Source organism: Pseudopodoces humilis, chromosome 1, assembly GCF_049639895.1.
Source record: "Pseudopodoces humilis isolate 2021_Gansu_Grassland_sample_001 chromosome 1, ASM4963989v1, whole genome shotgun sequence".
NCBI lineage: Eukaryota > Metazoa > Chordata > Aves > Passeriformes > Paridae > Pseudopodoces > Pseudopodoces humilis.
In genome coordinates this window covers 30,618,720-30,635,944 of record NC_142200.1, presented here as the reverse complement: position 1 = coordinate 30,635,944, position 17,225 = coordinate 30,618,720, and the positions used below count along the sequence as shown (strand labels likewise).

The 17,225-nt window shown below is 35.6% G+C and overlaps 1 protein-coding gene across 2 annotated transcripts in view; it reads left to right on the top strand.

The window, feature by feature from the left end:
• The window catches only part of CRISPLD1 (cysteine rich secretory protein LCCL domain containing 1), a 37,739-nt gene extending 27,127 nt beyond the window's left edge, over window positions 1–10,612 (top strand). For both annotated transcript variants that reach the window (XM_005517081.3, XM_014253872.2), the window contains 3 exons: window positions 2,044–2,119; window positions 7,140–7,270; window positions 9,189–10,612. In XM_005517081.3, coding sequence (XP_005517138.2) covers window positions 2,044–2,119; window positions 7,140–7,270; window positions 9,189–9,240 — 259 coding nt within the window. In that variant the 3' untranslated portion in view covers window positions 9,241–10,612. The remainder of the gene's footprint in view (window positions 1–2,043; window positions 2,120–7,139; window positions 7,271–9,188) is intronic.
• The last annotated feature ends 6,613 nt before the right edge of the window (window positions 10,613–17,225 follow it).

Genomic DNA, 17,225 nt, shown 5'->3' with positions numbered 1-17,225 from the left:
TAAGTTGTTGAGAAAGGAGTCAACAGTAGCTGTAAAAATGAAGTCAGAAATGTTCAAGTGATATTTTAGTCTTTGGACTCAGCAGAAGGCAAAGTAGGTAAAGATGATCTGCAGGATTTTTCATTAGAAAAATCTCTTTTTCTCATTAAGATCCTGTTGCTAATCTTAGTGAAATTATTACACTAAAGACTGTTAATAAAAGTGCATTTGCATTTTTCATTGTCCGTTACTATACATATACACCTTGGACAAAGTACGCTTTATTTCAATTTATTTACCTGTTAAACAGATAAAATAGAAGGATAAAATTCAGATAATTATCATAGAAGTTACCAATTTGCATGGCAGTTCTGGAGAAACTGGATAAAAAAAAAATTAATATATGTGGTTTAGGTAAGGTCTGGTCTGCAGGTTGGTTTTAAATATCTGTGCCATTTCTTTGAAGCCTGTGTTTTAACTCTTCAAAAGGTGCCTGTACCGCAATATTTTGACAAAGGAATTTGGTAACAGTTCTTAAAACCATAGATGAGTCAAAGGTAAATACACTGTAGCATGATTTACCACAAATTAAGCTGAAGATATCCACAGGATTACTTTCATAGCAATCCTACAGCCAACACAGGAAACAAGTACAAAGCCAAAACTGCTAGGAAAACATCCCTTCATGTGTAGCACTTGGGTCCATGGACTCACTTGCAGTTTGGCTATGACTCCTGGCTTTCTAGCTGGAAGATGTGGAGAAGGAAGCTAAGGAGTGGAATACAGGAATGGATGGGTACAATCTTCATGTTCCATCTTTCTCTTTTTTTTTTTTTTTTTCATTACTAAAAGCTAGAGCTAGTTTCATTAAGAGAAAAATGGGTTATGTCTTTAGGAAAATGAAAAAATAAATACAAAGTTAAAAATTCTGATGTGTCAACTTAAGGAACTTCACAATGGCAGTGATTTATTCAAGAGTCTGTGCCTGCTCTTAATTCTGAAAATTAAATTCTTGGGAATTACAAGCAGTAATCAGCCATGGCATTGATTACACAACCTCATTTTTCCCTCTTACTTCCAACTCATAAATCAGCAGGTCTTCAACAGGCTTCAACTTCTTGATTCCTTCTGACAAAAATATATTTCCTGACTCTTATCAGCATGTTTTAGTTACCCATCTGGCAAGACTCTAGCATGCCCAAGTGATTTGACTTACCAAATATTGATTGGAGCCTGGATAACATTTTAGAGAAGAACACTTGCCCAGGGCTATCCCATGTAGGGTGGCACTGTTATTCAAATTAAATAGCTCAGAGTAGACCTAGAGTCAGCTGATGGTTCTTCCTTGTAGCATTTCACAGTTAGAAAATAAGATGCTGACACCTTCTGTGTTACTCTTAGGTTCCCACATGGTTTTCCTGTGCATTTTGAAGCTACAGAAGACATGAATCACAGAGAAAGTTTTCCTCAAATGTTAACAAAATGAAATTAATAAAGACAGGGTTTGTTTTAGAAGGTTTCTGACCTCCCAGAATCAGCTAGGAGTCTGACTACTTTCCAGTGTTTTACATTCTAGCCACGTATCTAATGCTCAGCTTCATGATAAATTGCTAAATTGGCTTGTGTCACCAGGTCATCAGTATCAAAGCATCAAAGCAGGTCCTCAGTCAAATCTGCCTCTTCTGAGAAGGTATCTGACTGTACATTTTGTTTAGGGCACTTAGAATCAGGTAAATTATAGAATAATGAACAGATTCTCTTCTCACTGACTTTACTACTTACCTCACCTATGCTGAACAAGAACAGCATCTGCTCATCCAAAGGAAGGAAGACTAGACTTGTTAAAGTATGATTTTAAACACTTCATTATGAACCTCAACACATCAGCAATGCTTTCACCTGTATGGTCAAAGCCTCAGAAACTGACAGCTTTTAAATATCATTATGGACCCATATGTACAGACAATCAACTTGATTTATACTTAATAATGCTATCATTGAACATGATGTATTAATCCTCTGATACTCTTCTTAACTGTGTGTGGTTTGTTTTTGATCTTTCAGGGTGTATTGTCCTCACAACTGTATGCAGGCAAATCCACACTACGCTCGTGTGATCGGCACACGAATTTATTCTGATGTAAGTATAGGGATTTACATTGTGTTAAAAAATGAGATACAAAATTCCATGAAAACAATTATAATGTGACTATAAGATAGAATATTGATATATAGCTTTCCTGCATATGATGGTTTTACACAATGTTTTCAAAAGTTCTTTTTCAGAGGCTCCCATTTAAGTTAGTGGTCATCAGATGCTGAAGATATGGAAAGTTATTTGGAAACTCATTATAGGTATCACCAGTCTCTGGACCCATACTTTAAATTTTTTATCAAATTCCCACTGTTCAATATTTGTTCAACATTAGCAGTGTATACTCATTTAAACCCTTGCACTTTAGATCCTGATGCAACCATAATTTCTGTCAGACTATACAAAAAAATATTGCTATAAAATAAATGTCCACAGTGACATTATTTTGAATATTTCTGTCTGTGGATAGCTAAGTATTTGCAACAGTCTTTTGCTGTATTTGTGTAAAATATCTCACACTGTCATATTATTTTAACAGACTTTTTTTTTCTGTTTGTTAGTCAACTTTTTTCCCCTGTCTTTTCTGCAGCATGTTTAGTTCTGAGGTGGGTAGAAAGTCTGAAAAGAGATTTCTAATTTATGCCCTCCTTTGTCATATCTCTGTGGAGAAGCCAGGATAACAGAGAAAGCAGTTCATATTTTTGGCAGTAAATTCTGGGGTTTAACAGTCGTATGGATGTCATAAAAGTGTAGTATGGCAAACAACTGAGTCAAATAATGATTTTTCAATTCTTTCCAGTTCTTTGAAATGTGTGTAAATAATATGCAAATATTTACTCCTCAGCATTTTGAAACTAAGTGATGTCCATTAGATTACAGGAGTAATTGTCTTGTCCTGAAAATGCTCTTGTCCATAAGCAGTATCATGGGTGTGAATAGTATTTCCAGTTTAGAAAGATAACTGATTTGTGAACTGGACCCTTAAGGTGTATAAAAGGGGCAGTGAAAATAGATTCAATGCAAGTCCAGTTTGTGGAAGATGATTTTCTTTCAGCTCTGTCATTGCAATTATGGGCTACAGACAAAGTTTCCCAGTGAGTTAGAAGAGACTGTTGTAGGATAAAGAAGATGTGCTTGTGTTTAACCTTGACAGGAGGAAATCTCAAAATATGTATTTTCTTTGGCTGAAGTCCCAGGTGACTTTAATTAGTGTTATAGAGGTATACTTTAAAATTATTTTAGGTGTACTATCTATTCATTGCCATTATATAGAAATGTGTTCGTTCAGCCATACTGCTTTTAGGAAAAAATGGACAAAAATACAGATAAAAAACAGAGATGGGAGTCTTCTTATCAACTTCAGATGCTGTCAGGGTAAATATTTACACTGAATGTTCTTGATTATGTTTTTAATAGTTTGTAGTACAGAGAGTATAGTGGTAAAGGACATAAATAGGTATATGCAGAGCAGAATTCATTTGAATTTTTCAGTGTGTCTACCTTAGTTCTTCCAGGGTCTAGAGACCAACAAATATCTTTTATCTAAAGAGTTTGATGTAGTTATATAATTTTATACCATTTGAGGACCTTGGTCATACTAATTTTTGTTTCAATAACCATATATAGAAATATTCCCTGAAACTTTTTGTAAAAGTATTCATAATTTTCTGCTATGGTAAAATATAGAGAATATGATGTAGAAAGCTATTAATTATCTCCATATTTTTATAATGATATGTTAAAGACACTTGTGGTTTAAATGTCTTTGTAGACTAATGCTATGCTGTGGTAGATACTGTTTTTTGTTGAATATCTGAAGAAAGAAAATAATTGACTTGATATTCAGATCCTATGACCTGTTAAAAGTAGTAACAAGTTTAGGAGTGCTCACACTCCTAATAAATAAATAAAGGAGGTGTCCTGGTTTAGGGCAAATTTGGGAGAAAACCTCCAGTGGGGCTCTCCCCGGGAAGCAAACCCATGTGGCCCTTTTCTCCCACCCCCCAACCGGTTCGGGAAGAGATTTCTCTGAGAGAAGTGGAAAAAACTTGTTTATTTCACAGGCACAGCACTACCCAGCACAAAAATGAATGATATCAAATTACAAAACCTCTCGCCCTTCAGAAGAGATGACAAACTTCAGAGGGTCTCTTTCCTGTGGGTGTTCGCTCTGTTATCAGTCCCTCTGGCGCTGGAAAATGCCGCTGCCCAGGCTGGGCTCCCGGTAGTCCACGGGTGCAAGCTCCCGGTGCTCCCCCGAGTCCCCAGTCCAGAGCAGGTTCGATTCGTTTCAAAAAGGGAAAGAAAACAGTCCAGGAAGACCTCTCTGCTCCGGCTAGTTGGAAAGCCAAGGCGATCTGTGTCTTGTTGTCTGTCTGTGCTGTAGTCAAAACTCCCGATGCGGGGGGAGCAAGTACAGTCTCTGATAACAGACTCGGTGCTTCTTTTCCACTCACTTTTACTCTCAGATGGAATTTTAAGAATACAAAACCTGTGTCTGGGTTAGGTGGACGAATGGGGATACAATTTATACTTGCTTAAATCAACCCAGGACAGGAGGTAATAAAGCAGGGCTGTATAATGCTGTATGAAGGGTTCATAGTAACTTAAAAATACTGCCTTATATATCCTTTGGAATTTCTTCATCAAAATTAAAGAAGCAACCCCAAATCTTTGAAGTTTTCCAGAAAGTGACACAAGGATACTGATATAAACTGCAAATAATATGGTGAAATTTGTGATAGACTTAGTGAAATCCTGTTTTGCTTAAATCGACAGGAGGCCTGCCTTAGTGTTTCAAGTAAGTGTGATCTGGATGACATAATATTGAGCATTGGAAATACTGTTGCATCACTGCTGGAATCTGATGCCATTTAGATGCATGTCTAATAGTCTTATTTCAAGACAATGAGAAGTTCTTGAGAGAGAAGGATAAATAATGCTTTGTAAAAAAGAAAATTCTGTATATGTTTATAAAACTATATACATTTATTTGTAGCTATTCCTAAAAACTAGTTCATAATTATGAATTTATACTCACTTAATTGTTCATTTATTCAAAAACTATATGCATTTGTTCTCCAGTCTCATCTGGAATTTAGCATTAGAATACCAGTTTATTTTTCATCTGAAAATAGCCTCTGAGCCGGCTTCATGAAGCCCAGTTTTCTGACATCTCCTTTTTCACATATTCCATTTAAGTGTCTTGTCTTCACCTTTGGAGTGCTGTGCATTGGCCCAGCCATACTTGATTGGTCCAGTTGTGGTGCCAGCCCTAACAATGGCCCCATGCTTTGCTGGAGATAGTTTCCAACAAATATAGTTGGAATATATATATCTCCAAACTATGGAGATAGTTTCCAGTCAGCCTCTCTGTCAAAATCTCCATCCTCTGACTTTTCCTTTCCTTTTTTACTTGACTAGAAACTTCCAAACAATTTGGAACAGCCAGTATCTTTGCCATGCTCAAATGTGATTATGAAGGTATATCCCTATCTCGTGATGTAAAGGGTGTAGCATTTTGGTTACTATTACAGAGGTGAAAAAGCTGATCTTTCTTTTCCCCAATTGTACCTCTAGCCTTTTTTTATATCTCCAGTGGGAACTGAAAATGAAGTTACTGCTGTGTTATTGTATTAGGAATGAATAGAATGACTAGTATTCTAGTTCTTCAGTGTAGTTAATTCCTTGTAAATATCTTTTATGTCTTCTGACTGTAATCCTGTATTGCAGAGCCCATTTTTTCCCCTGGATATTTAAAATTGCTCATGACCAGTCTACTCTTTAGCTGCTCCACAGTATAGATAAATAAGGGGTGTTATAATCTTAACAATAAGGCATCTATTGGCGATCAGGGTATAAAAAAAGTTTTGAAACCTTGGGAGGAAGAACAGAACAGCATAAATAGTATCCTGTCTGACATATTCACAAACTGTGCCCATCAGTGTGGAAAGAAAAACTTTAAAGCATCTTTGCAAAAGATCATTTGCATAAATTATTTCAGATCTTTACTGCTTTAAATATTGTAATGTTAAAAGACAAATGATGTATGAGTAGACTTGGCAAGTCCTGTGCTTAGAATGATAGTAGGAAAAACATTGCTATTTTAAATTCCTGATTTTGTATAGCAAAATGAGATTGAAAATGGCTATGTTAACATATATAAATTATTCCAATTATAACTGGAAAAAAAATCAGTTTTTGTTTAAGTCATGACCTGTTTGACCAGCTATTTATATGTATATTGGCTTAATTTTTTTAAGGTTGCTTGTGGAGAAACCTATTGCATTGAAAACTTCTCCCACCAAAAAAACTTGTCTATAAGGGGAGATACACTGAAGCTGGAACTGCACTTTGTTATGCTATGTTTTAAAGATAGGGACCTACCTTCTGCAGTATCTAAGAAGTTTCATTCTTCTGCCAATTAATAAAATGCTGAAAGAGTAATAGAGTACTGCAGGTTAAAATCAGTTATTTAAATTTCCGTTATCAAGACTGTCACTGAGAATTCCTTCTGTGGATATTGTTTATTCCTCATGGGTTCATGAGGGGAATTCGTGGTCAGAAAATAGAAGTTTCAAGCAGCTATAAGTGCTGTTAACTTCACAGAGAACTTTCATGTTAGACCTCTATCTTCTGTCTGATGCTCACATTATACCCTTCATTTAATTAGCTTTTAGTGGTTACCCATGCCTGGATAGAAAACTGATACTCCCTTTAATTATGGATCATTTCACTGATATTTGAGGTTTCGGTTGATAGATCCTTTCATTTTGAAAGACTGAAGAATCAAACATCTTCCTGATCCTTGAACTGAAATAGCCTGAAATAAATGATTTTCACATCATGGTGAAAGTGATCTGAAATCTCTTTCTGAATTCCTATAAAATGGCCTAACTTCCTAACGAAGCTGATTTTAAATATTGTAAGACTAATAAAATTAGTCATGCAATAAATATTTTATGTTTCCTAGACTTGGTTTAAATGCCTCTACTTGTCTTCTTCTTAAAAATGATGAAACAAAAGGATGAATGCAAAGCTGATCTTTCTCTTCACTCCTTCTCAGATCTCCAGTATCTGCCGGGCAGCAGTGCACGCTGGTGTGGTCCGAAACCAGGGCGGTTATGTTGATGTGATGCCAGTAGACAAAAGAAAAGTCTATGTTGCTTCCTTTCAAAATGGGATCTATTCAGAAAGGTACCGGGCCCATTTGCAAAGATTGCACTTTACTCTTGACCTCCATAAGGTTCACAGTCTTGCACTGTGTCTGTTTGTCCCTGGGGCAGTGCTAGAAGCCAAACAGGCCACAAGGGGTGATTTACAGAGCTTGTGTAACAGCAGCTGCAGTGACTTTGGAGAAGCTGTGGTAGTGGAGGTGCCTGCCTCCTCTAAGCTCATACATTACCCTGAAAAGCTGCTTATGAAATAAAGTAAACCTCTTGTTTGCTCTGCTGGTTCTGTTGCAACTAACACAATATTTAATAAGAAAATGGCATTTTCTTCCTTCGGGAGCTTTTAAAAATTTACATCCATGATGCAGGTTCATTGGTTCCTGATGAACTACTCATTAGTGATTTACATGGTATCAAAATAGTGATCCTGAATCATACTTAATACTCACAAACATTAAAATTCACAGCCATTTAAACATATTTTTGACATCCTTTTTTTTTTAATAATTGGTTGTTAACAGTGTTTTTCTGAAAGACATGAAGATGCTGTGAAATTTCACTAGCTGTATTGAGTGTGTTTTTGCATTGTGTGATGATAACACATGGCTAGATGTTGCAGATTAAATTTAACCCTCAAAAGGGTTCTCCAGGTTCTAAAGGAAGAAAGAGAAATCACTTTAAAAATATTGTACCACTCTTTTTGTCCTGTAAAGCTAAGATTGTTTCTTAGACTAAAAAAGATTGTTATCTAACACGACTATAGTCTTTTCAAGAAATTTGAGTAGGAAAAAACCTCAAAAGGTTTCTGCAGGAAACTCAGAAGTAGGAAAATATTGAGCATTTTTATCTTGTTCTTTATTGTGGGTAGGAGAATCTCTTCTCTCTCTCAGACCATTCAAATCTGGAAGCTTGTAAAATACAGATTTTCTTTGCTCAATGGGTAACTTATTTTACATATTTTTTTACTTTCCTCTGTGATCATTTAATTCCCTTAGAGAGCTTCCTTACTGACATTTTTGCTCTCCATATAAATCTTCTTGAGTAGAGAGGCAGACAGGAAGAATGTTGCAAATTTGATCATTATTTATACTTTATATCTAATATACATCTTATATACTATCAATAAATACAAATTTTAAAATATTTATGAATACACATACATTTGCATATAAATCATCTTAGTAAAGTTTTGGAAGTCAGCAGTTTGGAAAAGAGTCCCATGCAAGTTTTCTGTGAAGCAGAAGACGATGAATTCTAATGCTGTTGTAACCAACCTGGTCTGTTGTGCCTTTCCTTGCTTCCACCTCCATTTCCTGTTCCTTCCCAGATAATCTTCAGACAGGGTTTGCTAAGGAAAAGACAATGGACCATTAAATAGGATGTGCTGGTCCAACTTTTAAGGCAGAAATACTTATTCTAACAACATTTCTTTGGAATTGGGTATTTTTGTTTATTTTCTTTTGAAGCCAGATACTTATCCATTCAGAAAGCTTTGGATTTTTTAGGCATTAGGTCTCAGTAGAAATCTATTCTTCATTGTATAGGCAACTAGCAAACAAGTGATCTCCTGGGTCTGCAAGTTCTCTCCAAATACAGTTGCTAGAATAGTAAGCATAAGATGTGTGTTTTCTCTATTTTCAAAACACTTTTTGTATTTTGCTTCAACTCTTTAAACCAGAACCCCTCATCACAAAGGATTACTTGATTTTTTCTAATGCTGTATTTTGTTCCTATTAAGCTGTTTGGGAAAAAAAAAAAAAACAATCTGAAATATATGTATTTTTTATTTGTAGCAGTTTTAAAGAAATCCTAGATAGCTAAATTTATGAGTTGTAACAAGAAGTGCTGCAAGATACTAGAATCAACAATTAAAAATTTAAAAAAAGTTGTTATTGGAGTTTTATGGTCTTAAAAATAACATAAGAAATGTTTTTATGTTTCAGTTTACAGAATCCTCCAGGAAGCAAGGCTTTCAGAGTATTTGCTGTTGTTTGAATCTAGCACGTAAAACATAAAACAGGCAAGTGAAACCAGAGCACTTGGAAAAGATTAATACAGGCCATTTCTTGTGATTCCTAAAATTTGTATAAAGCTGTAACATTATTGTACAGAAGATGTATACTGCTTTCCACCAAAAAGTTTAAATTACATATAAATCTTAATGAAAAAAACCTGTAAAAATAAACATGGGAGAAAAATTAATTTGAAAATCTATAATGATATATAACAATACTTTGAATCCTGTGTTAAATATTGCTATATTTTCTTAGCAGTTACTCCTTTACAGTTAATTCAAAGCTCATAAATGTTCTTTGTTTTCTTCATCTGAATATATTATTATATGGTGCTTTATATATGCCACTAACAGTAACCTTGAAACTATACCAGAGGGAGGCCTGAGTTTTTATTTTCAATGTTCATAAAAGAAGTCATCCCAGTATTTTGATAACATCAATCATGCCTTAAAGTAAAATAAAAGCATATATAACTTTTTGATGAGCTAAAGTAACATTAGCCATGAAAGCATAAATTAAGAGCTAGATTGTTCTCAATTTCACACTAATCACAACAAGCACAAATACCTATTTTGAAATAAAATGTGAAATATGAAATATAGGAAGAAGCCCCGGGTCATGCTAGCATGCTTTCCTCTACAAAATATTCTTAAGAGACTGGGCCATTCATGTCTCTTATTTTTAAAATAGATTAATAAAATATTTATTGGATGCTGCTAAGCTCTTTATTTCAAATAACCATAATTCATTATGGCGCAGTCCTTCACAGATACTCCACTGCCTTGGGATGGGTGTGTGAAACAGACATAGATTACCTTGAAGGATCTCATAAAACCTTTGTATTGAGAAGTGCAGAAACCTGAAATTAAGGAATAAGCCTGCAGTTCTGCCCAATCTCATGCTTTATTTTTGCCATGTGATTCCTTCAATTTACCTAAATTTGGGTTCAGAAAAAATGTAGAATTGTACGCATACAAAAGATTTTGCAAGCTTGTAGCCTTGAGCTATACATGTTATCAATATGCTAAACATTAATATGAGAGTAAATGTTCAAAAAAACCAAAGAAAATGGTAACAAAGGCTAACCTTGCTCCTTGTGACCTGGCAAGTACTCCTGCAGGCCAGGAAGTATAGTGGTACGAAGCCAAGTGGCAATTATGTCATTTGTTGCTTCACAGTTTTAAAGAATTCATTTATGGCGAACAGCTTGGTACATTAATTTTACCATATTCTGGTACATGAAGAACATGTAGTGGTGATACATATGTTTCTTTCTATGAAAAGTGTATTGGTGCTTTAAGACTGAAAAGCTGTTAAACTTTATTTTTGGTATATTTTGTTTCTGTTGTTGAATTTATTTCACTCCAACTTGTAAACTTATTCATATTCTTCATATTTCAGAATCCTATATTCTGCCTTCTCTTTTGCTACATGTACTACCTCATGTAGTTAGGCAAGCTTTGTTAGGTTTTTTAATCTGTTTTGAATAAAATTAATTTACATTGTAAGAATACCTCTCATAGCTTTTTTTGTTGTTGTTTTTTTTGGTCCTGATTCAAGAGAAAGAAATTAATATCTACCCTAAATATATATCTTTGTTTTTCTGACCTAAATTTTGCAAGCAGCCATAGTCTGAGTAAACTGTAAACTATAAACTGTACTCAACTGTAAAGGCAGTTTAGACTCAAAACTTCCACTAATTGCATCACAAGTCTTATGGAAAAATCTCATTTTTTCAAGTTTTGACCAGGGTCAAATTGATGAGGGAGACAAAGAGTCTTTTATGTATAACTCTATTTTTTTCTGCAAGTGGTGGCCATTGAAAGAAGCTTTTATATAGATTTTGCAATACTGGCATTAACCATTTTTCAGGATTGAAACCAAAGTGCAAGTAGACTTTGACTGTGATGAATCTCCAAGTCAGTCAAAGGCTTGAGACAGACTTGCACCACCTTTTTTAAAAAGCACCAAAGCAGTAACACAAGAAGGAAGATACTGCATACCTGCAGCTAGGATTATCAGAACATAGAATGCAGTAAAGCCACCCTTGAAATTAAGGACACACAAGGAAAGCTTCCAAAGCAAAACATTTCCAAACAGGCAGGATGTGCTTCCTTGCAGCCTGGCCTTGCCATCCAGCAGCTCTCCATGTCCCCTGCCAGGTCTATGGTCCCCAGTAGGCTCCTCAGAACCCCTGGAAAGCCTGAGGGGTGGAACGTGGGTGCTGAGCCTGGTCCAGTGCAGAGCCTGGTCCAGCGCTGAGCCTGGTCCAGACACCGGGCAGCAGAGCTCATCCCTTCCTGTGGGCAGAGCAGAGCCAGCAGGGAGGGGAAGAGCAGGCAGCCAACCTTCTGTCATAGCCACAACTTCCTTATTTTGAGTAGGTGGGTGAATGGAGTCCTGCATGGAAACACAATTGCCACACCAAGTTTCTGCCCTTTTCCTCCATTTTTTTTTTCCGGCGCCTTTGTTTGTTCTTTGGTGTATCTTTGCTTTCTCTTTTCTGTCAAGTCCAGCCTGCACTTCCTGGAAGTTCCTGTGCAATGGGGCAGGGGTGGACCCTTGAGGCCAAAACAATAAAATTAGTTCTTGGTGGGAGGAGAAAGAGAGATATCTCCAACATTCCATGTATGAATAATTGCTGTGAGCAGCTCTACTAATCAAGAGTGACAAGAAGAAAGTTACTCCTCATCCTTTCTCCTCACATACTCCGTTGTCCAAATTTTTTCAGTTCTGTTGCTTTCCCACATGCAATGACTAATTTGTTCTTATCTAAATATTCCAGGTCACACTGGAGTTTTGAGAAATTTTCTTCTGTATTTACTGCAAGCAATAAGTCAATGAGTAGACATTTCCAGGAAGTTGTAGAGTGGGAGCTGCACTTTGGTATTTCTTTCTGCAGCAGGAGCAACTGTAGGCCAGATGCTCTCAAATAATTCATACAAAGCCTGAAGAATAACTAACAGTATTGGAAAACTTGTAAAACCTGGCTGATGAAAAAAAAATACAGAAAGGTCAATTTTTAAATTCTGAATAGTGTTTGATTAGTTAACCAGCAGCTTAAAAATTGTGTTCTGAAATTGAAATAAAAAAAAAAAAATAATGGATAACCAGTAAGAGAGTAAACCTTAGTTAATATTTAGCTTTCTTCTCAGGGAAGACCTAGAAGTAGCCAACAAGAATTATTACAACTTATACATAACAAAAATGCATTAATATGTCAATATTGTTACTATATTAATACACGAATACTGTTCTAATATTTGTCATTTTTAATTTTTCAAAGGGCTCAAATTCCAAGAAATATAAGCCTGCTAAATAAAGTAGGCCCTTAAAAGCATATATGAAACAGCAAAGGGTACATATGAACCTTTTCCTGTAATCTTGTGGTATTTCCCATTAAGACTTGCTTCATGAGGAATCTTTTCCAAAGAAGTGAATAGAAATTATTTGGAGAGGAGCCAAGCATAGGTTATTTGCCTGGTGAGCTGTTCAGTAAGGACCAGTTGATGCATTGCTCTGTTGTGCTGCATCCCATCCAGACAATGTAGCTGATTTCATAACTAAAGTGGTCAGACCCAAACAGATGATTCTTTTAACAGTTTCTCACCATTTTGGAAGCTATGGGAGGATACTTTGGCTTTAGAGAACTTGGGACATATTGTACTAGCTGGACATGAGCTAAGGAAACTTCAAAAACATTTCCTAAAATGTGGATGCTGGGGAATTTTTATTAAAGGGTTCAGAGACTTTGTGTTGTCTTGATTTCAGCATAGAGGACAGTCTGATCTAAAAACTTTACATAAAGTGATTTTGAAACCAAACCTGAAACACAAGTTGGGATAACCTGTGTATAAGTTTACAGTTTTTTTAACTGAAGAAATAGGTTCAAGTTTCATGTAAGTGTCAAGTGTCAGCTGCCTGTGGATTCTCAGTGGATTTGAAAGAGAAAAAAAAAATCAGCTTTTTTTGCATGTATTGATAGTTATGTTCAGGACAACGTATGACACTTCATATGGCAGAGATGTAACCAAGTTACTTACATTAACAGTGTCTGCTATGTGGCAATTGCTTTGAAGTATGTTTTGAATTTGGTTTAAAAGCCAGATAACCCAGATTCCTGTGAATACACAAGGGAGTGTTTATTTCCTGCAATTTCTGTAGTCATACAAAGGGTAAGATTTAGGAACATAAATATTTGGAAGTTACAAAGATTATTCATACAGTGCAATATTCTGTTCAGAAATGTATATAAATACTGTATAAAATACTCTCCTGTCATACTTCTATGGCTTAAGGGTTTTTATAGCATCTGTGGAACTCTAGGGAATTATACAAGGAGTGAAAAGCCTGAAGATTTTTGTTTCATTCAGTGTATAATATGCATCCTAGAGAGCTTTAGATATACAAATGACAGCACACTTTAACACTCAGAAAATTGCATATGATTTTTAAAAACATGCATTGTGAATATTGGAAAGGAAGCCATGCTGTCAGTCTTCACTTTAGCCTGTCTTTGCTGTCAGAAATAAATGATGGAAATAGTATTTTATATCTGGTCATAATTTATAATATTGATATTATTGTTAGTAAGGCAGAAGTCCTTGACATGACAAGTGAAAATACAATAAAGTGTAATTGCTGCTCCATGTTAGCATAGGATGATAATGTGACACCTGAAATTTGCCATCAGCTGTTCAATGATCTATGCTGACTTGTTCATCTTAGACTTTTTGCTGGGAGACAGATGCCTACATCATTAAACCATCATAGCAATTTTTAAAAAGTGCTAATAATGAATGTTAAATATTCAGAAGCTAGCAAAGCCCCCCAGTCAGACCAGCTTGGTATGATAAGGCACAGGAAAATATAAGAGATGGAAGGAGGAGAGTCAAGAACATGCAACCAAAATGGCCAAAGTGCTCCTATGTGTTACTATCTGCATTGATTACTGCAGTAATCACCCCAGTTATTCAATTCAATATCTGCCCCCGTGCTCTATCCAATATTGGTTTTGTCTTTGCTAACAATAGGGCTGGTCTCTGAGGGCTGGCAGTGAAGCTGTTGGTTAAAAACAGATATGCTGGCCAAAAAACACTATGTCTTAGTAGGCACACAAAAAAACTATAGTTGCCAATATCAGTAACTCTTGGACTTTTAAATCTCCAAATTTCATTTAAAGCATAAGCATTTATAGCAATATTAGCAATAATCTTGAAATTTAATTTAAAGTCTGGTAGGTCTGGTTCTGCAGTTTAAAAAACTTTATTTGATGTGTTTGCAGTTATTTCTGAATGAATTATTTTCTATGACAATATCCGTTTTAAAAGTACGATCTTAGAATAAATACAAGAACTTGCATTTAGATTTTCTCAAATATAGGCAAGCTGAGAAACTCATATGACTTCATAGTAATATTAATTATTTTTAGGATCCTCAAGAAATTAAAAGTGCTAGGAGGTAGTAGGGCTTTAAACAACCTACACAGTTTGAAAAAACAAGTACTTCAGTGGTCTAATTATTCACTTAGACTTGTTTATATGCAATGTAAATAGCAAGCTGGCTCTGACTTCTTATAAATTGCTGCTACTGTACATCCCAAAGATAAATTGGAAACAGTTGCTAAATAAATCTTCCTGTAGTCAGTTCAATCTTCATTCTGTATTTATCAGTTGAAATCCATCTGTTTCTTGTTGGTGGTTGTTTGCCTACTGAAGATCATGTCCTCTGAATAAGAATTTATTTCATTGTGTCAGAGCAACTCCAAGACCTTTGAGGCTGCAGGCTGCACTGAACACAGAAACAGAGCAATCATTTTATGCAAAAGGACTTAGTCTCAGATTTTGGATTTAGCTCAGTTCAGTACACAAAGAAGTGCATTGTATGAATTTATTTAGCGCTCACTGTACCGGAGGTGATAGTCCTATTCCAGCACAGCTATAAAACTGAGCCAAGGAATAATTTTGTGAAATACTCTGAGCCTTTCTCTCTTATCCAATAAGAACTGTGGGGTAAAGTAGATCAGTTTGCATTTTTAAATAACAAGAATAGCTAGAGAGATGGGTTTGGTGGCTTATTAATAAAGACATACCCTTCTGCCAGTGGTTGAGGGTTTATGCATGTTATACAAGACATGTTTGGTGATGTGCAGATGCTGTGATTTTTTTGCTTGCCATTAATATTAAAAGGATTTAAATTTAGAGTATTGTTCTTTATTTTCTGCTAATGCTCCAATTCAATTTGTAGTTTTCACTGCAAGTCCTGGTGAAGTATAGTCCAATCAAAACACCTAAATATACTTGAGGAAAATCATCATCTCTACCAAAGTCTCTGAGAAGACATTGAGCTCTTATTTATCTCACATCAGTACAGCACCCAAACAGCAACTCAGAACCACTCCTACAGGAATGTCATTCTGTGACTCCTGAGAAGGCTGAGGCTCCAATCTAGCTCATTATTTAACATAAGTCAAAGACATGGAAAAAGGTTTAACAAGAAAGGGAGACAAAATTGCAAGTAAAAGCTAGAATAGCTGAGATATCAGAGAATATGAGAAATGCCTCTTAAGGAAAACAGATCACTAGGAGATGAACTGATGTGCTTGTATCACATGATCCATGAGTAGAGCTGGTAGATGCTACTATAAAGAAAAGAGTAAATATTAATAAAGATTGATCTCAATACCTTAAAACTGTTTGTTCCCAGACCGAATAACTTTTAAGTAACATCTCAAAGCTCATTGTTTTGTATTTTTTGTTTGTAAAATTAAGCAAATACTGAGGTCTGGGAGGCTGAGAATGAGAATTTTTTGAAATTTGAATGGTAGGGGGTAAGAACTTGATGAGGTATACTGATGCAAAAAATCTGATGTAAATTGTCAAGTTCACTCACAACTCTCAGACAACAGTTTCCCTGTGAGCTGTATTTTTCTGCCAACAAAACACTTAAATAGGTATCCATTTGAGTTGCATTTCCCTGTTTTGCAGGACTGGCAGAAGAAATTGATTTGCAATTAGTTTTAACAAATGTGAGTCTGAAGCCATTTCGTGCTAGCTGTAAGATGAAATAAGAAATATCCCTCAGATATACTTCCTAAGAAGTATTTCAGAAATACTTCTTAATGCCTTGAAACTGCTTATAAATACAGAGCTAGAGTTGTCAGTGTTCTCTGATGAAATAAGACTGTTGTGGATCTTCCACCTTTAAGAACTATTCTGAGTTAGGAGGCAACGGATGCCAAAGATGGGGTGGAGAGTTGTTTGTTTTACAATTTTGCCATAACAGGTTTCCCTGATTGCTTAGATAAGTTAGCAAGTATATCTTCATGTCTTCTAAACGGAATGATCTCTTAATTTATAGAGTCAGATATGCAATTATTTAAATTTATAGATATAGAGGGGCCAACCTGTAATTTTATTTTAAATAATTTACAAAAACTTAAAACTGAACTTATATTCCTGTAGTCTTTTCAACTCTTCTCATTGCTTCTTCTTTCCAATCTTTAATTCACTATGTATCTCTGCCAGTTTGGTCAGTAATACTCTCCTGATATATGTATTTCTAGGCAGCAGTGTGTTAGGAGTGAAAATCCAGAGAATATACATTGGTAAAAAGTTATGAAAGTTAATAATATGTGGGTTATCTTCACAGTGCAAAGAAAGTAATCTGCTTGTGTGAAATGCAGTTTGTTTCTCCCAAAAGCCAGTGTAAAGGAAATGGCATCTTTCAACCTACTGACTAACTGATATGTGATAGTGAAGGTCTTGTTATTCAGTAAAACTTCTGGGCTTGACCCCAGAGTTACAAAAAGGGTCTGCACAGTTGAAGTTTCTACCCAACTCTCATAACTCATGCCTAGTGACAGAAGTGACTGTGAAACAGAGGCAGTGTCTCTCCTCCCACCTAACCCAGCTGCTTTGTGTCTCAGCAAGAGCATAAACGCCTCTTTTCCTTCCTAGTCAAAGG